The following is a 26,183-nucleotide window of genomic DNA, read 5'->3' on the forward strand; positions in this document are numbered from 1 at the left end:
TTCCACAAGCTAGTGAATGACCAGCTAGTAACAACTGCAAGACAGCATTTTAGTTTCCTTTCTTGGGAAGAGGCTGAGCTTACCAATGTGGTTATTGGGTAATCTTTTCAGAAGACAAGGCTCATCACGACCAGATGGGGCTCTAATACTGGCTGTTAAGAGGCTGAGATCAGACTCGTTAATGTCCAGCAAGAAGTCAGCAGCAGAACCAAGCTTAACTTGGGATCTTCTTCTGCCATCATCTACAAAAATAAAAGCAGATTCCAGTTAGAATTATGCATGACTAGCTTTATAATGCAGGCTGAGCTGGGAGGCCCACATCCTGTTCCTAGCTCTGTCAGATGGTCAGTCTGAGCCAACTCTGCCTTGTTTGCTTTATCAACTGATAAAGCACTTCAGTGCGTTTTGAAATCAGCTGTGTGTTATCAGGGAATATCTGGTGTATCTATATGGGTCTAGTGAAGTAACTGATCCAGAAGAACTTCAGTTCTATGGCTCCTACATTCTAGTAGATTTATCGTATCCTACTATGGTGGTCTCTGATAAGATCTGGAATTCTATCCCATGAAAGGATAAATATGGAACAAGATCATGTTAGGAAGACACTTCAGCATTATTCTCTCAGTCCAGCTTGGTAACTCTTAAGTGGGCTAGTTAGTGTCACAAGCTTGCTGTGTCTGGAAACACAGAGCTCCGTTTCCACTTAGAACAGCTGCAGACCTCATCCAAAGGCATTCTGAGCCAGTGTGAGGCTAGATGGATGACCTCCAGGCCCTCCTCTCATCCCATGCACTTACCATTACAGCAGTTTAGCTAGCACAAGAATGGCAGTTTTGCTATATTTAGTAATGTATAAGTTACTAGCCTTACAGGTTAATTCACAAGGCTAATGTGTAGACTTCACTGACTAAACAAAGTTGGCTGCCTCACCCAGACTGCAGGCCAGAAAGTAACTTCAATTTTACAGTTATACACTGAAGAGGGAGTTGGTCGGCTTACACTCTGGAAATCTGACCATCTGTGGATTAGAACAGTTAATTATTGGGTCAAAACACAGTCTTCATACCTGTGATCTTGGCAGTGAATGGGCTGCCTGGGATGTGTTTGTCATTGTACTTCACCAGTATGCTGTAATCTCCAGGTAGGGTTGGCAAGTAAGTAACTGTGCAAGTGCCATCTTTGTTATCAATGCAGCTAATTTCTGCTTTTGAAGGTCCTTCAATAGCCAAGTCCAGTCCACCTGTTATAGAAAGTAGTATTCTAATTGAGTAACTTAAATAAAATTTAAAGAGGCAAGGTAGCTGTAAGGAAGGCAGTTACTAATAGATTTATCGCCTAGTATTCAAGTTTGATGTTTACTGTTCAGTTTTATCCGTTCAGAAAAAGAATTTTAGCAGGAGAGCCATTTGCTTCAGCCAGCTAGAAGTGTGCCAAGAAGGCCTTGACAGAGCAGGATTCAACCTACTACATTTGATTCATGGAACACGGACTTTTCAGAGTCAATTTACTGACTAATGAATTCCCCCACCCCCCCACAATTAAGCCAAGTTTATTATTCCAGGAAACAGTCTGAAATACTACTGTGTACAGGAAATGTTAGAGTTTTTACTCTGCTATGTGCGCGCAAGTTAAAATTCAGAAAAAGGAGTCTGACGGTCTACTCATGTCAGCATTTAACTTTAACTTGTTAGCTGGGATTCTATAAGGGAAAACTAAAGAAAAAGGTTATTCAAAGGTTATTTCCAGCAAGTTAGATCACTATTAGTTTATTTCTTAAGTTCAACTACACATACAGATTACATCTGAAGTTTGAAATTGCTTTAGGCTTGTTTGTATAAAGTTTGGTTAAAACAATATTTACCATCCCCCTTAGAAGAACTCACCCTCTCCAGCATCTTCTGTGACAATGGTAAAAGTCGCTGGTTTGTTTGCTATACCATAAATGAGACCAGGTCCATAGGCAGACACATTTCCACTGTTTGGATAGTTTACATAGAACTGTAGTGGGCTCTCTATGGAGGATTTAAGAGTTAAACCAGACAATGAAAATATGCACAAAAATCACATTGGGGGTTAGAAGCATTGGATGTTTATTCAATGGTTTACAAGATCTTAACCTTTCTAGTGTTATGTTTGGCATACATAATTCCTTGGAACCTTCCTTTCACCATTACATAAATATCTGAGATTCTTCTAAAAATGAAGGAATTGCAACAAACATGCCAGTCTTCCCAGCTCCTTAAACATATTGCTCAGCTCATTCTGGGCCAAGATAGGAGACTTGTTAGCAAGTCACAAATGCCATAAGATCTAGTTCCCAAAAACCAAATCCATTAAGTCAGTCTTGTGCTGCTGAACTGCACTGGAAGCTCCCTTGCCTCCACTTGCTTGTCTATTGAAACGAGCAAAGCCATTTAGTAAATGCTTTTCAGGGAATTTCTACTCCAATCATGAAGTGAATGAGAATTCTTTCCTAGGTATCTGGCTGGTGAATCTTGCCCATACGCTCAGGGTTCAGCTGATCGCCATATTTGGGGTCAGGAAGGAATTTTCCTCAAGGGCAGATTGGAAGAGGCCCTGGAGGTTTTTCGCCTTCCTCTGTAATATGGGGCACGGGTCACTTGGTGGAGGATTCTCTGCACCTTGAAGTCTTTAAACCACGATTTGAGGACTTCAATAGCTCAGACATAGGTGAGGTTTTTTGCAGGAGTGGGTGGGTGAGATTCTGTGGCCTGCGTTGTACAGGAGGTTGGACGAGATGATCATAATGGTCCCTTCTGACCTTAGCATCTGTGAATACCTCCTAATCTGAGTTATGCAACCTGCCAGTTACAACTAAATTGCCAAACGTATTTGGGAGCAAACAGAACATCCCCAGTTTTACACTGACAATTTGTGTCCCAATGCAAAAAGGCTCAGCTGGACACTCACCTGGAATATGGTTTCCAATGTATTTTATGTGCATTTCATGCAGCCCAACCTCAGTAGGAGAATAGCCAACCGTTACCGTACCATCTTTGTTATCCACAATATCGGGTGTAGCAGTTTTCCCTGAGGGCATATGAACTTCGCCTACAGAAGGCAGTTTAAGAGTTAAACTGGAATAGTGGATGTGTTCTCTCCCCCCACCCACACTCCTTTGAATAGTCAAGCAGACATTTTTAAACCCCAGCATTTCAGATGGTTAAGTTACTTGTCCACAAGTACAAATAGACTAATGAGAATCCCAAATATTTCTACTCTTGCTTCTATATTGTATGTGTATAGCAGACATATGGTGAACAGCCTGGCAATGTAGCACAAGATTATATTGGCAAAATGAAAGGTTAGTAGGATGTATGATCATTGATTAGTTACACCTCACCTCTGTAAGCGGTTCCCCCCAATCCTTTAAAAGTGATTATGAGCACTGTAAAGGAACCCATGTGGGCAATAGGCAAATACTAAGCTGAAGGACAACTGGGCATGTTCTTGAAGAAAACCCAATTCTAATAAATGCAGATACCTGGCTTACAGTGCATTTGGGGTGGGGAACAGTGAGATGGGGCACTTCATATTACTTTAGCCACCATCCCAGTAGAAAATCTTCTAGTTTGTGGCAGCCCCCTTAAATTATGGGTTTGAGGATGTGGCTTGGTGTCACTTCTAGCAGCTAATAGGATGTCAGCTACCGAGGCTGTACACAAGGTCTGGAAGAAGAGTCAGTAGCTCTGGACTAGGATAATCTGCAGCATCTATGCTAGAGAAGTTCACTTGATAAATTGCATTATAGTTTCAGGAGCAATATACAGGTGCTCCAGAAAGAAGCATCCAGAGCCCCTGAATGGGATAGGTAATGTCTCCATTTAGGACTAAGGGGATTGGTGGCAGTGCCAGGAGTTGCCTTTTTGAATTTAACATTTCACATGTGCATATTTTATGTTGCTTATGCCTCCTGTATGCAAGTAAAAAACTCTTAAGTTACATAGTACTTAATATGTCAAGATAGTCAATGCCATTTTCCAAACCACATTTACAGTTATAAATGCTAAAGTGTGCTGTCAAAAGCAAGGCAGCTCCATGCAGCTTGTCATACTATGAAGTGGTTACCTGTTATTTCTCCCTTTCTTACAGCCCAAGGAATAACGAGATCAAAGGGCTTAAATCCCACACCATTCATGTCACCAACAGGAACATAAGGTTCTTCTGTGACCTAAAGGAAACAAAGAGCTGTCATTCTACGGGGACAGAGCAAGTATAGAACAGCTGGTGTTTGCTTAGAGTACAAAGACGAGAATTTGATCTGTGTGCAGTTTTGTGCAGTCCACAAAGTTTGCACTAAGTACTGTGGAGATCAACTACAGAATTTTGCCCAGCTAGACAGCTGCCCAGTTAAACATCCCTTGATGTCCATTAGCTTAATATTGACCCAACTGCCAAATAGTCAAAAATAAGATTTTCAGCACACTTAAGATAAAAATTGAACACAAGTGAAGAAAATGAAAGAAAAAATTTAGCACACACAAGATGAAAAATGGCTCCATCTGAGAGAGTTTTAGTTGCTCAAGGCCTGAAACAAAGTTTTTTTTTTAGAATGGTAGAATGATTGCAGTGTAAGCAGCAGCAAATTTTTGCCTGAAGAAATTCAAGTTTCACAATGCAGTTTTAAACACTGTTTGCCATTTTACTGGGAAAACTTTGCTTAAAGTTATACTGCAAGGTTGAATTTGTTAAGTTACAGAAATAGAAGCAATAAATGGACACTGTTCCTCTTCATGTTTGAGAGTTTGGAGAGTCCCTTTAAGCAGCAAAGAAAACAGATCTGCACATGAAGTCTGAATCCCAAAATACATTTGATCAGCTGGAAAGCGGTGAACAAATGACCAGAAAGACCAAGCAGTCCCAAGCAGCAGGCTGTCATTTCTGAAATAGAATGTGAAGGAAGAGTAAAAAATTGTGTACCCAGGGATGGAATCCAGGGGGACATGCGCTTACTGGCTCCTGCGACATTACTGCAACTTCATCTGCATCCGTAGCCTGGTTAGTGGCAAACGCAGGTTAATTGGATATCAAGTGTGGAGGAATTAATACTTTTAGAGAGTACATAACACTTAAGGGGTTTCACTTTATAGGCATTTCCCACCCTAAAAATTTCCTCCCAGTTCTCTAGTGGCACTTCACCAGGACAGACATTCAACTGCAGGAACTGACTGAGCATCCTTGACTAATGATAGCTGCTTAGTTAATGGATTCTCCTGATGCACATTCATGACACCCAATATGGTTCTTTTCCACAGAAGTCTCCCTTCCCACACATGCAGACAGGATGACTGGCAGACTCAAGTCATTCCTACTTGAAGCAACAGAAATCCAGAGTGTGACATTAGGCCACAACACTTCAGTTGCTGTTATGCCACCGCTCTTGCTTTGCCTGTTTACTTCATTGCAGATCCCTTAAGTGAAGCAATCCACTGGGAATTTACACTGAAACAAAGGTCTATTTAGAGAAACAGCCATTGCTCTTTTGTACTGAGAACACCAAAACCCCCACAGACTCAAATGCATCAGTACATTAGGAAGTAGCAAACTGACTGCCATTGGAACAGGCTCATTGACCTCAAGAGATGCTTCTGGTGCAATTTTTGCGTGGCTGTGAAGGGAGTCACTTCAAGGAAGTGTCTTCTGGGGCTACAGTAACTATCTGCCGAGAACTAGCTAGTATAAATCACGAAACGGCAACACCAGTAAATCATGCTGTGAAGTCAAGACACGCAGGGATGCAACTGGGTTAAAAATGGCTGGCTATAGGTACAATCACTATTGACGGAGTTTTCTAAGCCTTTTAGCCCAATACCACGGAGTTGTTTAGTGATAAGGGGAGTCTGACAACATACGTTGCTGTAACAAGACTTGTTTTTCATAAGACTGGGAAGTAGTGTTGAGACATGTTGTGCTCTACAGTATAGGAACACCACACCACCAGTATTTAGGCACTCAAAAATAGCATAGTTAGGCATCTGAAGAAGTGGGTTTACCATGAAAGCTTATGCCCAAATACATCTATTAGTCTTTAAGGTGCCACTGGACTCCTCATTTTTGTAGATACAGACTAACACAGCTGCCCCTCTGATACTTTAGTGTAGTAAAGAACCTTCTTCACCTCACCTTGTCTTTAGATTGGTTAAGCGGATGTAAGATCATGCTGCGTGCAGAGCTGTTTTATCAAGCCAAGCTTTGTACTCAGCATTTGTTGTTTAAGCTATCTACTGCCAAGGGCTTCTTTGGGTAATTACAACTCAAGGCCTGTCTCAAATGTGTCTGAGACCTCCTTACATAACAGGCAAAATAAGGCATAGCATGCTCATGTATAAATGGGTAGTTGCCAGAAAAGAGTGACTTCAGATTAGAGAAGTCACTTAGCAGGCAGTTCTGCAAAGTGTGTTTGGAAGAGTAAGCACAGTATGTTCTACTCCAGGTTATTTAAAAGGATCTTTAGGATTTGGGATGAAGTTAAAAATTACTGACAAGTCAGACATGATGCATATGTAGCTAAGTGCACAGCTAAGGTAATGGGGACTTTTAAACTAGAGGCTATGGCCACTGATGAATTCTTAACATCTAAAGCAGAGATGAAAGCTCTGAAAGTGAAGATAAAATGTTTGTCCAAAAGACCATCCTTGTACCATGTCCATCACCATGGTATCATGCACCCAATTGTACTGCAAAATGTAAATATTTGTATATGCACAAGTAATGAGTGTCCAAATTTTTCTGCCAGACTATTAGAGAACTACCAAATAAAATCTGAAGTATGACAGAGGGAAGTTATAAAAAAAACAAACCTTACCATTACAGTGAAGGGGCTGTTTGGAATATCCACTCCACCAAAGCGGACATAAATCACATAAGTTCCTGGTTTAGCAGCAGTGTAGAAGATGTCATAAGTCCCATCCTCATTTTCAACAACATCTGCCTCAGCTTCTGTCCCATCTGGAGTCAGGACTGTGCATGTCACTTTACCTTTCCCTGCAGATTTAGCATCTACTACAAACCCAACTTCCTCACCAGTCTTCACAGTGGATGCAATTCCAGGACCTAGAAAGCAGTTTTGGTTACAGATTAAGTTTTACCAGTCATTTTTTTCCCCCCCAAGAGGATGATTTGCTTTAATCATAACTAAACAGACATGCCCCCGTGAAGACATTAAGGCTATATGAGAAACAGTAACATGGTCACAGGACCAGGTTTATGGTGTGGTACAAGTTGTGGTTCTGGTACAAATGTTTTTTGCTTACACATTCATGTGTTCAGGAATTTTTCAGCTGCAAGAGACAGTTTTTGATCTTATTCTTCTGCAGCTCAGTCAAGTAGGCTGGGCGAGAATAAATAAAGCTTCTGAGGGAGAAAGCTGATAGGTTGCTTTCTTAAATGTAAGCGTCCATCACTTTTAATCCTTTATCAGGAGACTGCTTCACATATGGAGCCAACTGGCACTTTGCCTCTTTGTACTACCTAACCTAGTCACTTAACTAGATGCCCTGAGCGAAATAAGATTCAGTTCCTTGGTATGGGCTAAGGCAAGATATTCTAGCCATGACAATTGACCATGTTTCCCCTTCTGACTCTGCCAAGAAGTGCCTCTTAAAAGGTATCATATTGAAACCTTCTGTATTAGTTGCATCTGTTTGAGAAACCCCCATGAATACATAGCAATCAAGCACAACCCAGTTTTAAAGACATCATATTTCTCATCAAAGACTTAAAAATCAAGTGTAAGATTTACAGTACATTTAGGACATCTGCTTTGGAATGAAAACAATGGCATTCATCACTGAAGAAAGCAATTTGTTCACATTTAAGTACCAAAAGGCTCACAGCTTTGGTCATTTAATATAGATCAGCAGCATCTGAGTGTTTCTATGGATGCCACAGATAAGCAACAAAATTTTAATAGTTTATTTTAAGGAAAGTGATTTAAGCAGACAAGGAACTTGAGAAACTTTCAATTCAAGGCTTCAGCAATTAGTGCTGCTCTCAACAATGCTGAATAATTTTCACTGGATCAGAAAGTAGTATGAGGACATTAAGCCAAATGTTCTCTCCCTAATGTTGATTTAGGATCACTGCGGTGCTATTTCTTCATTTGTGATAGGAATCTATAGTTATTTTAGAAGCTTGAAAACATCTCAACTGTCAAAAATACTAACTTTAGAAAGTGACAGTTAAACTTCATAAAAACTTTCAGTTAGTGCCAGTTTAAGTGAAAACATTATCTAAAAGTCCTTATGGGTGTGTAGATGTAGGTTAGACTCACATTAAATTCAGAGATGAAGTCAGTTTTTACTTACCAGCCAACATCCAAGTTCAAGATTCTATGCTTTTCCTGTAACTGTCATCAAAACCTGGAGTAGAGCTCTGCTGTGCATGTTCACTACAGGAATTTAAGTCCTATAAACTGGATGTTTGGATGCCTCCAATCATTACATTCAGTTCTACAGATTGAATTGAGGGAAAGGACTACATCTCTGTCCAGGACCTAACATGAGCAGCTTTGGGCGTTACTGTAATACATGGCGGGGGTGGGGGTCACAGCTGTTACCTAGTAGTACAAGTTGTCTTCTCACTTCTACTGAAGCTGGTTTCTGTACATTTGGCTCTGCTAGAACTTGCATGCTGAGTTAGCATGCGCAGAAGTGATGTTTTAATCACACCCTCTTACCCTGCATAGATGTTTAAGTTCAGTGAGACTCATCTATGCCAATGCCAGTTTCAAACTTCAACTGTCTGACTTTTCTACAGTCAAAGAAGGGCTGCAGTTGAAGGTTTCTTCCTAACCCACAAAAAGGAATCATCCCTAAAAGATGATCTTAGGGAAGTCAATTCTGTTAGAATGCTGTTCTATGAGAAGCTATTTTGGGACCTGCAGGTAACTGCACCTACTATGAAGGCAGTTACTTTATTTTTACTTTTGCAGTCTTTTCAGGCAAGGTCACAGAAAAAGCCTTTTGTAGCTTAGCTAGAAACACTCATGTGAAAAAAAGGGTAGGAAGACACCAACTATTTCAGAACACAGCAGACTGGCTACGTACCTGTGGCTAAACACTTGCTTGCATCCCCTGCTGGCGACGCACGGATTCGGTAAGGGGAAGATGGGATGTCATCCCCACCATATTTAACACCAATCATATAACGGCCCGTCTTGTCTGGGACATATGTTACTGCGTAGGTGCCATCCTTGTTGTCATGAACATCAGCTCTCTTTGGTTTGCCTTCTTGGTCCTGAAGGGCACAAGTGAAATATTAAGAAAGTGTCCTCTCACTAGTTACACATTTAACGTAAGGTTCTCTTTAGAAGAGGGATAGAAGTGTTTAGTCTTGTAAAATTTGTGGCCTGATCACACATCTAACAGGATAGTAAATCTTGTCAGCTACATTTAGAAATATGACTGCATGTTCTTAAACTCTGGAAGAGTTCATTACCTAAACGGATTATACAGATCAAACAAGGACTAGCACTAAAACATGCCATTTTAAGTGGAAAAATTAAACAGGTATCAGAAGCTACACTGCACAACTTTGTCTTTATTTGCAGACAAGTATTTGCCAACACCTGTTAGTAGCATCCAGCACTCCAACTCCTAATCCAGCCCCACCCAAAGCAATTTCCAATACACCCCTTCAGGTCCTTTCCAGATTTTTCAGCATACCATAATAATCTTAACACATTACCCACTACATACAAAAAAAAGGGAGTCAATTCAAATGTTGTGAAAACCAGTTCTGCAATATCTTATTTTCAAAATGCTTATACACTCAGCATATCACCTTATGGTTACAAGACACAAGGATATATTAATGCAAATTGCAACGTAATTCAACCAGATACTTCAGGAAGCATCTCATTTCCAGCATCTGTCTGGACAATGGTTAATGTAGTCCGACTTCTCAATATCCATTTCTGTAGGTCTGAAGATGGGCAGGGTTCAAATAAATTTACACATACTTTGTGTTACACAAGTTTTGCTGCCAGTTGCCTACTGAAAGATTAGCAGTGTCAGGCAAAAGCATTGAGCCTACTTAAGCTTTCATCTGAAGAGACTGGTCTTGTAATGTTTTTGAGCTGGGCATGGGGAAAACCAAAAAGTTTACATTAGTCTAGTCCAACTGCCATTACTACAATGGATATTCAAAAAGCGCTACAAGAACTGAGGAGCTGCTTGGACTTGCTGGTCAGAATAGTATTGAAGCTGAGGCATGCTTAAGTTTCACATCTAATACCAAGGTCACCACTACACAAGATTGCTTCTAACAAAGGTGTTCTGTAACAGTTCCAAACAGCTACAAAGCATGATGTGAGCTTCCAAAAAAGTCCACCTGGACCCCTTCATACTAAAGTTGCAGATCTCATCTAAGTTTGTGACCTAAATGGTTCATATTTTAATGCACTCTGACATCTTGTAGGTACAAGGAGTTATGCCTTGCTCCTTCAGTCTGTATCGGGGGAGCAAATGGAAGTAGAACCCCCAAAAGTCATAATTGGAGAGAGTGTTCAAAGGAGGTTTATGAGAAGAGTAACTGAGTACACAACCACCTTCTATAAGACTAACCGTTAAGTGTTGCTGACATTGCATAGGCTAGAGAATTTTATCTGGCAGGTTACTGCAAATCAGGAGGTTACGTATTTACTACATGTTACTGATACTGTTAAAAGCAGAATTACAAACCAAGCAACTTCATTACGTAATATGACTTCTGGATGCCTGAATCCTGCAAAGACCATGAAATGGAGGATAGGGATAGAGAATGCAAAAGGGAGAAAAACTACCCTGTTTCGAAAACTATTAACTTGAGTCTGGATCAGCAAGCTTTACTAGCTCACTGCACAAGGGGCAATTTTGCCCAAGCCACAGTAGTCTTGCCACAACCCGTCCCCTACCTTATCAGATATTTGGGGGAACAAAGTATTTACAGCAACAACAAGATCCAGTTGTATCAGTTAAAGAGCTTGTAAATTTAGCAGCCTGGAGAGAGGATCATTTGATTAGTTTATCCTCCAACATAACTGCAACAGCAGAAGTATAAGACTGTGGCCTTGCTGGATCTGATAAGTAGGAAGGTATTAACTTAAAAATTATAGTCCCCAACAGGAAGCTTGATCCCCCCCTTCAGTATCAGCATGTTTGATCTTTGGAGAAACATCAAAAAATCTAGAAGTTTGGACAACACAACTGGTCATTTAGTGCTTGACCAGCCTTACGTTTCAGTTGTTTGATGTTTCGGGATTAACACCCTGAAGTATATCTTCCAAGCAATATCTGAATTTGAGTTTGTGTTTTAGCCAGAGCACACCCTTCAAAGACTCCAGGTATTTCAGGGTGTGGCAACTGATAAGATTTGAATAGATTTTAAACCTACTCCCACTCAGGAACAGAGTGTGTTTGGATAAATAAAAACGAACAATTTACCGTTATCTGTACGGACAGAAGCCCCTCTCCTGCATCTTTAGCATCAACAGCAAATGCCACAGGTAAACTGGCTGGAACTCCATATGAGCTGAGACCTGGTCCACTTGCAGTCACTTTACTGGCATCATATGTAGGAAGCACTTTTACCTTAAAAGGACTTGTTACAGGGGAACAAATGTGGTGTTAAGTCATTTGTCAGGCTTTATAGTAGGTACTATCACTATTCAGGACAACACTTAAGCATGTGCTTAAATCCCACTAACCAATATACTTTCCTGAATTGGGAACCAAGACTAATCTAGATACTAGTTTGAAGGTAAACATTAAATTGAGATGCTGTAGTCTAAGGGTTCACTTTTATCTTGGCATTCACAAGCCACTGCATAATCTTCCTTTCCATTTCTCCCAAGTACTAGGAGACAAGAGGAATCCAACTATACAAGATTAACCAGAGGCCACCTCAGAACATTGCTGTGTTATAGTCTGGGAAGTAGACATCACTTCTCAAGTCCAACACTAAAGTTTAAAAATGCAGACTGGCTCTTGGGATCAACATCCAGAAAACCCCCTTTTTAACTACACTGACTTAGGAGGAAACAGGCATTGAAAGCAGTCAAAGTTACAAAGGTTGTGACTATTCAGAACATGGACTCTGAGGTGAAGTGCTATTTAGGTAGGTAGCTTGTTCTGGAAAAATGGAGGCTTTGTTAGCTTACCTGCGAGGAATCTCTTCATCTCCATATTTGACAGAGATTGCACATGGGCCCTCCTGCGTAGGTGTGTATGTTACTGTGTGAGTGCCATCTCCATTGTTGACTACATTAACAGGCTCCACCATTCCTAAAACAGAAACAGGCTATTTGTTCAACAGCACTAGTCAAACCCATCCTATTCGAACAGCAGAATTGCATTAGCAGTTGTCGCTTCAAGTGCTGTTGATTTAAAGCCTTACAATAGATCTCACATATAAGCCTCTGAGAATGAGTGCACTGTGCAGGTATTAGGAGATAGTTTCCACTTATGTTTATGAGCCATAGATCAGAGATAAGCAGCATCCATCACCACCAGCCCTTTAGGCTTTTTGCTGACTATATGGCAATAGCACACTTCTAGAGAAAGCCGGAATGGTCTTGAAAGGCAGGCTAAGGGCAATTAGACCACATTACTCAAGTGTATCTGAAGAGCTTTACAAAAAGGGAAAGGTGATAGCTGTCTCAACTGTCAGTCATTGATAAGATTACACACGATCACTGCAATACAGTGCAAGCAGAGTTCAGCTCTAAAGCATGTTAGTACAAGACAGTGATTTTAGTCTCATGCTCCCTCAGCGTATCTGGAAAAAGTTTTACTGCCCAACAGAGATCAGTTACAGTAAAACAAAATGTTTAAGGAAACCAGGTGGTCTGAAGCAGCTTCTTTTTAAGCTACAGGAAATCTTAAGATTTCTACTGCAGTTACAGCAAATTTCTTAGCATGCAGTTAATCAGTTCAAATCACACATTTCAAGACAAGCTATATTTATAATTGCAGTAATGCTTTAATGTAAATTTAATAATTCAGCAGCTATTAGAGAAGTTTAGTTGCCATGCAAAGCCTATGAAGCAAGCTATATTTACAACTGATTTTTGCTCTTGGCAGATGGATTGGTGCACATATGCTGTCAGCAGTTAGTGAAATATGCAAACCTGTCTTATTAGCTTCCCCCTTTGGGTCACCTTTAAAGAACTCTGAAATCGCTTTCAGTGGACTGCGCCATGACTGGGAATCCGTTTCATCAGCTAGAATTAGATAATGGTTATTTGAAGGGCACTCATGTTTACAGAATTATGGCTCATCTTTCCTTATGAAACAGGAGATTAGAGGCTTGTGTGGTCAGCAGAGAGAGAACAGGCCAGAGGTCAAACAAAATATCCCCCCCAGTCAAATTCTTCTAGCACTTAGTTTGTTGCCTGTCTTAGCACCATGAATCCTGTATACGGATACATTTGACTTAAGCTCTATGAGTTACTGAAAAGCAGACACTATTACTAACATGTGGGTCATAGCTGTACCTAGTCAAGTCGTGCAGGCCTTCAAAAATGTACTCTGCAGACTTCTCAGGAAGCTTCCTACTGAAAGAACCACCTTCCATTTTAAAAAGGGGAGTTTGGTATGCCCAGCATGTTTGTCTTTTTTTTTTGACCAAAGAGGAGTAATCCTACAGGGTGGGGGAGAAATGAACTACCACCCCTTAGATTTAGCTACTGGTACTTGAGATTGCATAGTTCAAGACAGAGCTTTTATCTTCAGTTGAAGTGGCATGTGTGTTCTGTCTGTGGACTTATTTGGCAGACTGGATTTGACTAGTAAAGGCAACAAGAAAATGCAGTCCTAATGTTACATAGATCAGGGCACTGATTAGTATCTTTGCCTCTCACTTGACCGATTTGATTGTTCATGAAGCTAATGTGCAGTACAACTTAGGTTGGGGCTTTATGGGGACAAAGATGCATGTCTCACCCCTCAAAGGCAGGGAAGATTGATGCACTGCTTTTTTTTAAAAATAGGTCTGAATCTCACCCCCTTATTTACCTCTTGAAATAGAAACACTTCCAAGAGGAAGTCCCTGTTCATTGTAGCCCCTCACTTTCTTCCAAAGTTTGAGACTGAGATCTATTTAAAGCTAATGTACTGCTAAAGTTACCCAGGAGAGCACAATTCTAGTATTTATGGAACTAGTCAATGGGGCTAGTCATTACTCATAGGGCCAGATTAACCAACATGTACTCTGCACTTTCACAGCACCCCCATCTCAAGCTCCCCCCAGATTTGGGCGAGTGGTGTTGTGGCAGGCCAAATCTGTGCAGCACTGAGGTGCAGCAATGCTACTCACTCAAAATTTGGCCTGTGCCACACGGAAGCAGGGTGGGTGATAGGAGTGGTGAGTTGGGGGCATTGGCAAGTAACTAGGAAGGCCCTGGGCAAGCAGGATGTCTGCGCCCCCATGCACATCCCAGCAGTGCTGTCAGGATAAATGAGGCTGGTGGAGTATACATGGGGTAGAAGTGCTTTGCTGAGTAGCTCCCATTTATGCTGCATAGGGCTAGCAGCAGCTGGAACAGAGCTAGAGCAGGTCACAGCACTGTTCAGGTTTGGCCTGACACTCTCTCTAACAGCAGCCAGGCCAAATTTGAGTGCAGGCACCGTCCCATACCCCCCCCCCGCCCAATAATGAACAAGGCCCCACAATTCTTTAATTCAGCACTGCCTGCAAGCTAGAAAAGTAGGCATATCAAAGTAGGATAATTCTAAGGTCCTTACCTCTGGGTCCTGCCACCATAACTTCAAGAGGTGCTATTCCAGCCTTACTGGTGTCCACAGTAAAGGACTGTGGGATTTTGGCTCGAACTGCTGTTCCTAGACCTGGACCTGCAACCTTTACCTTGCTTGGGTCAACAACATCTTTCACAGGAACTTTAAATGGACTGCCTGTAAAAAAGAAGTGTAGAAAATTGGCAGTTTAAGGGTTTAAGTAGTAAATGCAAGCTCACTGTAGCCCCCTGCCACCATCTTTTGCACCCCCTGTATCCTACAGTATTTCCTTCTAATATTAAGGGTAGAGGTTTTTTGCTACACCTGAAAATAAAAAGCCATATGCACTTCAGTTTGACAAAGGCTTTCAAGGGCTGTTGTGGAATTCCCATCATTAGAGGTTAAGAACAGACTGGACAAATCTGTCAATGATGGTCTAGGTTTATGTGGTCCTGCCTAAGCACAGGGGCTGGAATAATAGACCTTTCACCTTCCCTACATTGCTGTGCATCTGTGACTATGATAAGGGAACTATCTTTGAAACCAGTTCTGAATTGGAGGATAATCAGATTTGGGGTGGAGCATTTTGAAGTTCTGGTCACTTTTGATCAAGCAAAGTATTTAGGTCAAGTGCTCCAAAAAGTCTTTTAAAAAGTTGATTAAGTCAGGTTTCAAGGCTCTATAATTGAGAGGTTGTTTCTAAGGCCATTGGGTACAGTTTCCACTTGAGAAAGTTAATATAAGCTAAGGATGCTTAACACCTCAAAAGAGAATTAGAAGTCTAATATTTGAGAGGCTAACTTAACATGTTAGTTTCAATGGAAGCCAGTTCACTTTTGTACCTTGATTTCTTTCAAAGTCTGTATCAGTAAGAAAATGTTTGAAGCAAGTTATCTACTCCCCACTACAGAGGCAGTGAGTCTTCCAACATTGCCAGCCACAGCAGTGAATAGCCTAGTTTAAGATTTAGGACATTGGCTTTGTGCTTTTGCAGCATTCAATATGTTTTACATTAGTGGCTCCCACCTCCAACCAGATAGCAACCTGTCCAAAAGTATACGGTGTTATGGACAGGAATAAATAAGCACTTGAAGTCACTAAAGCTTCTAGTTACAGCCACAGGAAAGTTTTAGCCTTCTCATTTCGTGTGTTCCTAGTAATGCTGAAAACTATATACTCGATTTCACATACCACAGGTACAGTACAGGCTTCCTGGTGTTACCTTACTATTCCTCAATCTTTAAGGGGAGGGGCACTTTTAAAAGCCTAGTGAAGTTAGTTGCCACACTCACTGAGTCTTTTGTACTTCCGTGAGAGCCAGCTATCAAGCCTAATTGTTGTGCCCATCCACTGAGACTCCGCTACTAGGTGGATAGTTCTAGTTACTTACTAATTTTCTTGCCCCATACAGAAAGCTAGGTATCACTGTTCATTTTACCCTGCTAGTATCCTGCTCACTTATGGCAGCTGAAAGTGACAGCTTAATTGTTTATTTGCTCATAAATTAAGGGCTTCACACAGATCCAATTCTGTAAGCTATTACACTTTTACGCCTATTGTGCAGTATAAAACATGCAGTATCCAGATAGAATAAGTTAAATTACATGTCAGTATTCCCTTTGAATTTCCATGCTGTGTTTTCACAAGTTTGACCATGTGTTAGCAAAATGCTATCAAGCTGTGCAGAAGTAGAGTGTTCCAAAAGCAGAGATGTATTAAGCAGTAAATCAAGAGAGAAGGCTACACTATGTAGATTTAACTGCAGGAAATAAAGTCTTGTTGCTTTTAAAAAAAAAAGGAGGGGGGATAAAGAACCAAAGAAACATTTGAAGGGCCTGCAGACAGCAACTGGAAATATCTGGGCTATATGCCATAACTGGCTGGACCCAGAGTGCTAGCTAAAAAATACAAGTTTCACTGTTGAAAGTGACCTGCCAGCACCCTGCTCCTGTTCGCTGGATGTTTAGCTGTGAACCATTTGCTTGTCACAATGAGGAAGGAACAGAGTACGGGCAGAGGACAAGGCAGAAGCCCAAATGAAGGAGCATGCAAGCATCCAGTTCCTTGGTAAATTGCCAAGTTACAGTACATTGATAAATGGGATTGGTGGGGGTAGAGTCAGTTCCATGAAGTCCTAGAAAATGCACATTGTTCTACACACAGAAGTCAAGGCTAAATGTTCAGAACTATTTCAGCAGAAATTAAGACATTTAATCCTTGGTACAATGCAAAACCACCTTAGCTAAAATGCAAGTTAGTTGCTGCCAAACACTTGGAAAACCATTCATGTGTTACTACACTGTCAGCTGGAGAGCCAGTGCACCTTTGAGATAAACAGGCGCCTGTTTGTTTTCATGGAAATGGTAGCACTAAAATGCTTTTTCAAGTGACAAAAAAGTTTGCAGTGCATGATATAATCCCAGAAGACCACATTATCATTGCATCATTTTACTGCAAGCCATGGTTTTAACGTTCGCACCCTGGAAGGGCTGTCTTAGTCTGGCCCTGTCAAACATCATTGTGCAATTTGTTTCCTAAACTGGCAGACTGCACTTTTAGAAAGCAAGTTCCCACACTAGTCTACTTAGTTTATGTCATGTCCCAATATTCCATTGGGCTAGATTTAGATAAGATGCTAATACCACCTCATGATGCAAGAGCAGACTATCCACCAAGACGGATTGCTATGTCTTATATCAGTCAGAGAAGACTGAAAACCATTCGCAGATTCTCAGAAGTACCCAGAGTGAATACAAAAAGGGCTTTACATTTTATTTGTTTGTATTGGGCACCTACCCATCGCTTCATACTAGCTTGCAATAGCAGCTAAGGTTAAGAGTGGTCTGGCTTCAGTTATTTTGCAAGTTGATGTTTAAACTGAGTTTATTTCTAAAAATCCTGAGTAATTTCAAAAGCCTGCCCAATGCTCCCAAATATTAGCTCAAGCAGCAGAGTGTCTACAAGTAGGGAACTGCAAGATTGTCTGCCAGCTTTCTGAGGAAGCTCTACAAATCTCTAAACCAGGATGACTGCATTCTTAGTGTCACCTCAGCCACTATTTAGCTACAATACACAACATTAATATCTGAAGACCTTCTACTTGGATGCTAAAACTGATTTTACAATCTTACTTTCAACCCATTATTAGTTTTAGGGCATCTTCTAATGGAAGAATTCTTACCAGGTATGTGTTCTCCCCCATATGTGATGTTGACATCATAATCTCCTGTAGCATAAGGGATATATTCAGCACTGCAGCTGCCATCTTTGTTATCTTTACAGCTTATCTTTGATTCAGAAGGTCCTTCAACGGTTATTCCAAGTCCACCAATTCCTGCCCCTCTGCGCAAAAAAACCCCAAAAAACCGCAGCACATTAGTATGCTTTCATTTTTTTTGTGAATAATATACAGCAAACATCTGATGTCCCACTTGCATTTCAGAGTGTGTGTAGTAATGCTAGCATGGATAGAGTGTAGCTTTGCTGCATTTTACCCCAGAGGTGGCTACATTTCAGTTGTGAATCAAACAGTTCAGGAACAGTTTGTGAAAATGCTTTGAAATGCCAGGTATGGATTGGGTGTGAACTTTAGTTGCACAAGAGATTTGATACAAGACCACCAAAACAGGTTTGTGATAGCTACTTTCTGGAGGAACATTACCAAAGGTGCACTGAATTTGATGGAAGTAACCTATGTGACTCAAGACATTAGATTACTGAAGTTCAACCCTTGTAGTATTATTGATTTAGCATCCTATGTCAAGTTGTCCTGAATTACTTGCTATGTTGTCTTCCACTGATCATGTGACTTTGTTACCTTGTGACAACAGTAAATTCATTTGGTTTATTGGTGAATGCTTCCTTGAGTCCAGCTCCTTGGGCTTTTACACGTGATGGATGGCAGCCTTCAGTGACATCCACTTTAAAAGGACTGTTTGGAACAGGTACATCATCATAAGTCACTTCAACTGTGTGTGGACCTGTTAAGTGAAAACCCATCATCTTTAGGTTAAATGATTAGCCACCACCTTCAAGGAGCCATTTCATTCAAGATACTGGAGACTGACTACAACAAGCAGTGCTCCTCATCTACTCAAAAATGGTGTTTGGCATGGCCTCAGAATTACCCTTTAATTCTAGGTTCTTTAAAATAGCCTGTTCTGCTGAAGCTATACTTACAAAGAGATGAACATATAGTACATATAACCCTATACTATTTATCTCCTACAGAAATCGCTCTTCAGTCAAAGAATCTTGTACCTGGATGCTAACGTTTAAATACTAGCATTACTAGTGACAAGCCCATTAACAGGGTATTTTTTAGTCAGTCTTCCCCTTCCCACACAGGGTAGTCAGACAACAGGTTACCTTTTTCAAATGGTGTAAACTCTACTGCATATGTTCCATCAGCATTGTCTTTGATGAGGCAGTCTGTGGAAGCTCCTGAGGGATTTGTGATTTGTGCTTGGATATGGTCTCCTCCAGTCTTTGTTAAGGGCTGGGCATTTACAGTGAAATCTGTTGTAGCTTCACGGAAGACATCTGCAGAACAATTTGAGAAGCCATTCTATTTAGATGGGCCTAATATTTTAGTCTATGAAAAATCCTTGATTATTCTTAGGAATTTATGAAAACTATGAATGACTGATAAAGGTCTCGAAGATATTCTCTTGCAAAAATCACTAGTTGTAATACTGTATGTAGACATATCCACTATAGCCTTTCCGCTCCTTAAAATATTCTGTGCTCGAACAGGTAGAGGCAACTTATATGCTTAAGTCTGCTTACCTTTCCCTTCTATTCCTGGTCCAAACACTTGAATTTTGCTTGTGTCCACAGCTGGATCTACTTTGACATGGGCAGGAAATTTTGGCACTTGCTCTCCTCCATATTTCAACATAAGTGTATACATTCCAGCAGAGAGTGGCATATATGTAACTGCATAAGTTCCATCTTTGTTATTGTGAACTTTGACTTCGGCTTTAGAGCCAGAATCTGATACAGCTTCTACATCCAGTTCCCCAGGTCCAGCTTCTGAACAGTCAACATTGAGCAATCCTGCTTCACCCACTTTACCATGTTCAAGACCTGGGCCTGTAGCAATCACTTTAGATACATCAAATGGCATTTCAATATCTGCTTTAAATGGAGAACCAGGAATGTGAACCTCTTCAAACAGAATATTTACATAGTACTCTCCAGGTTTAGTAGGCAGGTAAGAGACTGAGCATGTCCCATCACCATTGTCTGAGCATTCAATTTTAGCTTCACATGGGCCCTCTACTGTCAAACCTAAACCTCCAGTTCCTGCTCCTTTGGTATCTATTGTAAATTCTGCTGGTCTTCCAACAAGACCTCCTTGAAGGCCTGGACCATGGGCTTTTACCTAGGATAAAAATATTCAGTTAGATGCCATTACATTTTACACAAATTCTCATCTGGCAGTTGCCTGGCAAAGTAAAATAAAGCAGTTCCACAAAGAATTTCAGACTAATTCATTTGGTAAGTCTTGTTAAAGTCTGCTAAAAACTCAAATTACATAGACACATTACAGCAAGGAATAGGCTTCTTTCCTTTGATGGAAGAAAATCTTAATGTCAAGTTACATTAGACACAATATGAAGTCTGCTAAAGTTTCCATGCTTACAGACTTAAGCTTGGCTGTCTTTGTACACCCATTAAACTAAAAGGTAGCAACATTAAGCAGTGTTTATATGGTGTTATTAGCCAACTGTATTACAGCATACATTCTTCGAGGGTGAAACCTCAAGTGAGTCTCATTAGATTAATATGGAGTCACACTTCACTTCATATTGCTTAAAATACCTAGAGTTTGTTTTCAGTATTGAGCTTTTCAAAGCTGCTGTTTGAAGAATAAAGTCATTAGTTATGATTGTGAAGCAAACAATTTAATCTTTAAGTAGCTCTTAATTAAATTGATGTACTTGCACCATAATCATAACAGTTCAAACAAGATGTGAAAGTTTATGCTCTTATGTGAGAGTGTAATTCAGTTTGTGGCTAGCAAATATTTCCTGTGTGTCAACAGCTGAAGCATTTCCTATGCATTTACCTTGGTAGGATCTGGAGGTAGAGTGGCTTCCACAGTATAAGGACTTCCTGGAATTGGATTGCCATCATAACTTACATCAACCATGTAAAGTCCTTCTTCTCTTGGGATATACTTTGCAGTGCTGCACTCTTTGCCAAGAGCTGGCTCCACCACACATGGCACAGCTTTCCTTGTAGGGCTGGAAATACTAATGTCCAGTTTACCCTGTCCACCAGCTCCTCGTGTGTCAATTATGAATTCCTGATCCTTCCCTACTTCCACTCCTTAAAGAGAAAGCCCATATTAGTATTTCAGGATTAATGGTCTGGTTAGATTTCTTAAATCCTATAGTTGGACATACTCAGAAATACCTCAGCCACAGAGCATTGAGAGAACGTTTTACAAGGATTTTTATCAACTAAGAACATTTCTTTAGCTGCAGAAGCCTGTCATGACAAGCAGAAGCAGAGACAATGGGTTAATTGGAAACTGCAAAGGGTCAAAGGCAAGCAAGATTGCTTTTGACTTGTTTACACAGCCTCTCAACACATCTGAAATACATAATGCTCATCCAGGAGTTTACCACTATGTTGCAGCCTTCTGTGTCCTACCTCCCTGCCAATTTACAGGTAGAAGGTAATATGCAATTTAAGCCCTTTCAATAATTTTGTATATTTGCTCAATTTTTTCTGTTGGTAAATGAGGCTTGCAGAACAGTACTCCACTAGGTTACTGCAGCTGAGCCTTGTGAAGAAGCAGCAGCTCGGAAGTAGTGGGATGGAGGAGTGCCACCATCCTCCACTTTCGCTAGAAGCCGTTGCCCAGCAAGGCACTTCATAGAAAAAAGATCTTTTTAGAGCTAGTTTATGGTATGTGTGTCAAAGTACAACATTTGGAGCTAACAAAGTGTCTGGATCTTTCATCTAGGACTTTTAACATGAAGGGTTTTCTAGACCCACCCACATCACACCAGCATCTCTGCAACAAGGCATACTAAAAAGTTTAAATTTTGAATGTTCCATGGAACAGTCGTGTGCTGGACATTACTGTTCAGGTTATTTGAGCAATGTGTTTCTAACTCCAGAGCCAGAGTTTTAAAGGTATCCAATGGGAGTTAGACTCCTAACTGCATTAAAGTGGGAGCTAAGCACTTGAATCCCACTGAACACTTAAGTGCTTACCTGCTCCTTGAATTGCCCACCAGCCTATAAAAGAGTCTGGCCCCTGGGTTATTTCATTTCAGTCAGGCACCCCCAGTCATTGGCATAACCCAGTTTCTAGAAGTCAGCCAATAAAAATAGTGTCCACAGCTCTATCTGAGAGCAGTCTCAAAGGTCTGAATGAGCTTACAAAGCAAGCTACTTTACAATCTTGTTCTTGTGGGAGCACAATAGGAAACAGACTGTAGAGGGAAGCTTGTATTGCTATAACTATATAGGAGACTAATCCATGGGATTTAAGTAGAACAGAGGTTTAGAGGACAAAAACCTCGTTAATCCTTATTGGAAGCCTATTGGGCACCCAGCTCAGGTTTAAAGCTGGGCACATTGATTCAATAATTAACTGGGTTTCACTGGATTAGTGTCCACTGACAAATGACATTGGAGTCTGAAGTGGTAGACTCATGTCCATTTCCAGGTATTCGTGGTGCAATTTAGCCTTAAAACGATTCTTTCAGTGCAACTTCTATGAAGTGTTACCTCCTAGCAATAAAAAGTTACCAAAACCTTTAAAAGGTAGAGATGCCACAATATTTACTACAAAATCAAAAACCTTGAAGTTAGATGCAAACTGGATTCAGAACCAACTTCTAATCTAACTGGAGCAGAGAAAATAAACTGCCTGTATTTATGACCAGGAATAAGATTTTAATTAAGAAACTCATTTTAAAGTTTGCTGTCCTTCAGTATACTTCACAAGCTACACATACGCCATAATCCTATTGGTAGTAGTACTAGATGTTCAGATGGCTGCACAGCCTTAAAAAATTATCAGATTGAAACAAACTTCTAAGAGTAGTCGCTTATATTCAAGTGGGTTATGGTTACAAAATTACAGTGTTTGGGCTAGAATACCAAGTTATTGTAAAAAACAGCAGAAAGGGAGTTTTTGTATTGGTTTTCACTCAACATTCTAGCCAAGTTACTCAGTGATCAGACCTTAAAAAAATTTAAGGTAAACTAGACTATGCACTGCATAGCTCATTTGCAAGTGTACTTACTGTTTTCAAGTCCATTGACTTTAATTTTGCTGAGATCCAGTGGAGCAGCAACCCCCACAGTGAAAGGGCTTTTGGGGATAGGATCACCACCATAGGTTACAGAAACCTTCATGGGACCCTGCCAAAAGGTTAATATTGTAAGTTAGGTCTTCAGCCATTTCATGCTTGTGCTTTACTAGTTGGACACTATATACTAGTTTATGACTCAAGGTATAATGGCAGACAGTGACCAGGCTCCAAGTGTTGTGTGAGCTCCCTGCCCCAACTTCCCACTCCAGCCTTTGAGTTTTGAACCCTTTTCATTTGACAGAGGGAGAAAGCTTGCTCTCCTGCCAACACTGCAGTACTATTTTGATTGCCTGGAAGAAATTCAGGCCCCAGGTTGATTCCCACCCTCCCAGAGCTCAGGCATGACAGCTGAATGAATGACCCAACTTGAGAGCAGGTATCCTATTCCACCATACAGACAGCATGCCAAGTCCAGGCCCACAAAGGGGTTATATTTTTTAATAGCATTTGAAATACCAAAGTTAAGATGTATAAATCAGAAACAGATTAATGCTCCTGTGTGCTTTGGCTGGAATGCCAGAGTCATGGCCAGATTCAGCCCAAGATGTGTGCTCCTTTTATGCTCTCCTACCACAGTCCATATTTCAGCTATAATCACTGTTTGCTTACTTTTCATTCTTGGCTGGCTCAGCTCCCAAGTGAAATATCCATGAATGTTTCACATAAGCCAGCAAACAGCTATAGCAGCACTGGGTGAAATCAGGAAGGCTAACTGTAGGTTATTCAGTTGACAATTACTCAACCTTATCTATATCTGGTTAACAGTATTATACTGAGATTTCTGTTCATGCTGTCCCTTAGGAATTTAGCTGCCTAGTAAGTCCCTCATCCCTGTGAAGATTTTATAGAGTCTACACACTCCAGTGAGCTCTGCATGGAGACAAGCTACTGCACAGAGACCAAAATATGGACACCACTTTAAAAAAAAATCAATGCCCAATAGCCACAATGTTTTCCCTTTTCTGCCAGGCTGGCAGTTTCCTCCATTCCTCCCATATGTACACTGTTTTGCTCCTGTTGAGTGGGTCTTGTTACTTCACAGCTGCCCCTGCCCCCAAGTCATTCTCCCAGATGCAGCTTGAAACCTCATGATCACCACTGTTTGTACACCTATAATTTCCCCTAGCTTCTGTACAGCAGCTTACTTGGGTGCCAAGACCTGAATGTTTATTGCTCAGTAGCTATCATTCAGTTCTCTACAGTGCTGAAGAATGGGTACAAGATTAATATTGCCAGCCTCTTGTGTTTTCTCTACGGAGCTTCTAGAAACCTCAGAAGCAGTAAAAGGATAGCATGGGACTGGATACTTTCCAAGTCACATAATTAAAGACTCTAAATACTAGAGGTTCAGCTGATTAGGGAGAATCCAGTTGGTTTAATCCTTTGAATAGGTTTGAGAATGTAGTATTTTTACAGGGCTGGGAAATGTTTGGTAAGTGGCATTAGTCATTGCTGTATTTACAGATGTCAATTTCTCCTGTGAAAGCTTTTAGACTGTCCTTTTCCTTCCCTCCTAGTCTTTGTATGTTCCTCTGTTTTTCCACAGGCTAACCTATGCTGCACTGGTCAAACGAGTTACACCACCCACTGTATTTTTATGTGGGACAGCTGGCACTGTGCTCTCCCCTTTACCCATAGTGAATTATTCAGCTTCCTTTATCTAGCTGGAAGCCTTCAGGGCAAGGTAGATTGATAGCCTATAAACAAACAGTGTTAGACATCCCACTAGCATTAGCAACCACCCTATTATACATACCTGGGAAAGCTTTGAAGACTAGCCAGGTCTTCTAGTTACTAAAATCCAAAACCCATTTATTGGGTAAATTTCTCCACCCTAATGACAACACTGGCTGCCAGGAAGGTTATGGGTTTGGCAGTAGCAGCGATTCTGAGTACACCAGATGCAAGGGGGGTTTCCTAAGTCTGGCAGACTCAGTTAAGAAAGCAGATGTGGTGTTACCCAGTCTTTCAGAGAAGCCAAGAATCTGTTTGTGCTATTTGGAGGTGGCAATCTTTGGTTGGTTTTGCTGACACTTTTACATGCAACAGCAAAGACAGATTAGGAACCTTAGAGGTATATTTTTAACAGTGCTAGAAAGAGGATGTACAACTATCAGAGAGCTATAGTATACTATAAGTAAGCAGTGTTCCTTACTGCTTAAGACACTCCAGGAAACAGATGAGCCAGAACTAAAATCCAGTCCCATTGATATACAAAGCAGCCAAGCTCTGAGATCAGTAATACCACTCCAAATATATTAGTTGAAGCTACTGACATTCTTTGGTCATGAACTTGCCATATCCCAAGTGCATGCGAATTTTATGGTAGATCAAAGTCAGACCAGTTAGATCTTAAGTGATAACTGAAGTTTGTTAGACCATTTCAGTTTGATAGTACTAAATTCCTTAAAAATGGGATTAGTCATTCCTGACTATGGCAATATAAGCAAGCTTACTGGGAAAGTCCCCTTAAAAAATACATGACTTGCTTTTACTCCTCCCATTACTGTTCTTGTCTTGTTACTCTGTATAGTCTAGGCAACTTGGTATCCAAGAAGCTACTGCAGCTCTTAAGAGGACATTACTTTGCCATGACAATTAATACAAATCTGGGGTATTATGCACATTCAGAAGTGCACAAAAAGCTGCAGACAAAAAGGGAAAATATGCTTTCTCTGTAAGTAACCACTTCCAGCTCTTCCCTGTTGTAAACTAGGAAAGCTGCATCCACTATTAACATGAAAGTTCCCTATCTGGGTTCCTTCCTCCTATAGGCAAACGTTAAGCAACACCTAAGCCATCGTGCAAAAAAACTGATCTCAACTGAAAATACTCTTCTATATTCTGCATAAATTGTGTGTTGGGTCCTAAAAGCAAACAAGCTAGCTGAAGAGTTACTCTGGAAATGCATTTCACCATGAAATAGGAGTTGTGCACTATCGTTTGAGCACTACAAATCTGCAGATACAAATTTTGTATCCATGCAGGGCTCCAGCTATGGTCTACACTCTTGTTAACACTACAGCTCATTCGACTGAGGACAATTCAGTTTCACTACCTGCAGCCCAGCCATAGAAAGCTACAGCTTGCAAATATCTGGGGTGAT

General features: G+C 40.7%; 1 protein-coding gene across 8 annotated transcripts in view; it reads right to left on the reverse strand.

Moving 5' to 3' along the window:
* Positions 1-26,183, reverse strand: part of FLNB (filamin B) — a 112,928-nt gene that overhangs the window by 20,758 nt on the left and 65,987 nt on the right. For 2 of the 8 annotated variants that reach the window (XM_037905333.2, XM_043552459.1), the window contains exons 20-37: positions 23,009-23,126; positions 20,809-21,071; positions 19,524-20,121; positions 19,104-19,277; positions 18,553-18,715; positions 17,917-18,077; positions 14,745-14,912; positions 13,130-13,222; positions 12,161-12,284; positions 11,445-11,601; positions 9,069-9,258; positions 6,827-7,074; positions 4,942-5,016; positions 4,090-4,192; positions 2,932-3,072; positions 1,884-2,012; positions 1,067-1,240; positions 84-242 (exon numbers count right to left, since the gene is read on the reverse strand). In XM_037905333.2, the coding sequence (XP_037761261.1) occupies positions 84-242; positions 1,067-1,240; positions 1,884-2,012; positions 2,932-3,072; positions 4,090-4,192; positions 4,942-5,016; positions 6,827-7,074; positions 9,069-9,258; positions 11,445-11,601; positions 12,161-12,284; positions 13,130-13,222; positions 14,745-14,912; positions 17,917-18,077; positions 18,553-18,715; positions 19,104-19,277; positions 19,524-20,121; positions 20,809-21,071; positions 23,009-23,126 (3,238 nt within the window). The remainder of the gene's footprint in view (positions 1-83; positions 243-1,066; positions 1,241-1,883; positions 2,013-2,931; positions 3,073-4,089; positions 4,193-4,941; positions 5,017-6,826; positions 7,075-9,068; positions 9,259-11,444; positions 11,602-12,160; positions 12,285-13,129; positions 13,223-14,744; positions 14,913-17,916; positions 18,078-18,552; positions 18,716-19,103; positions 19,278-19,523; positions 20,122-20,808; positions 21,072-23,008; positions 23,127-26,183) is intronic. The other 6 variants (XM_037905337.2, XM_043552461.1, XM_043552460.1 and 3 more) reach the window with 5 other exon arrangements.

The sequence above is a fragment of the Chelonia mydas genome, chromosome 7, assembly GCF_015237465.2.
Source record: "Chelonia mydas isolate rCheMyd1 chromosome 7, rCheMyd1.pri.v2, whole genome shotgun sequence".
In the NCBI taxonomy this organism is placed as follows: domain Eukaryota; kingdom Metazoa; phylum Chordata; order Testudines; family Cheloniidae; genus Chelonia; species Chelonia mydas.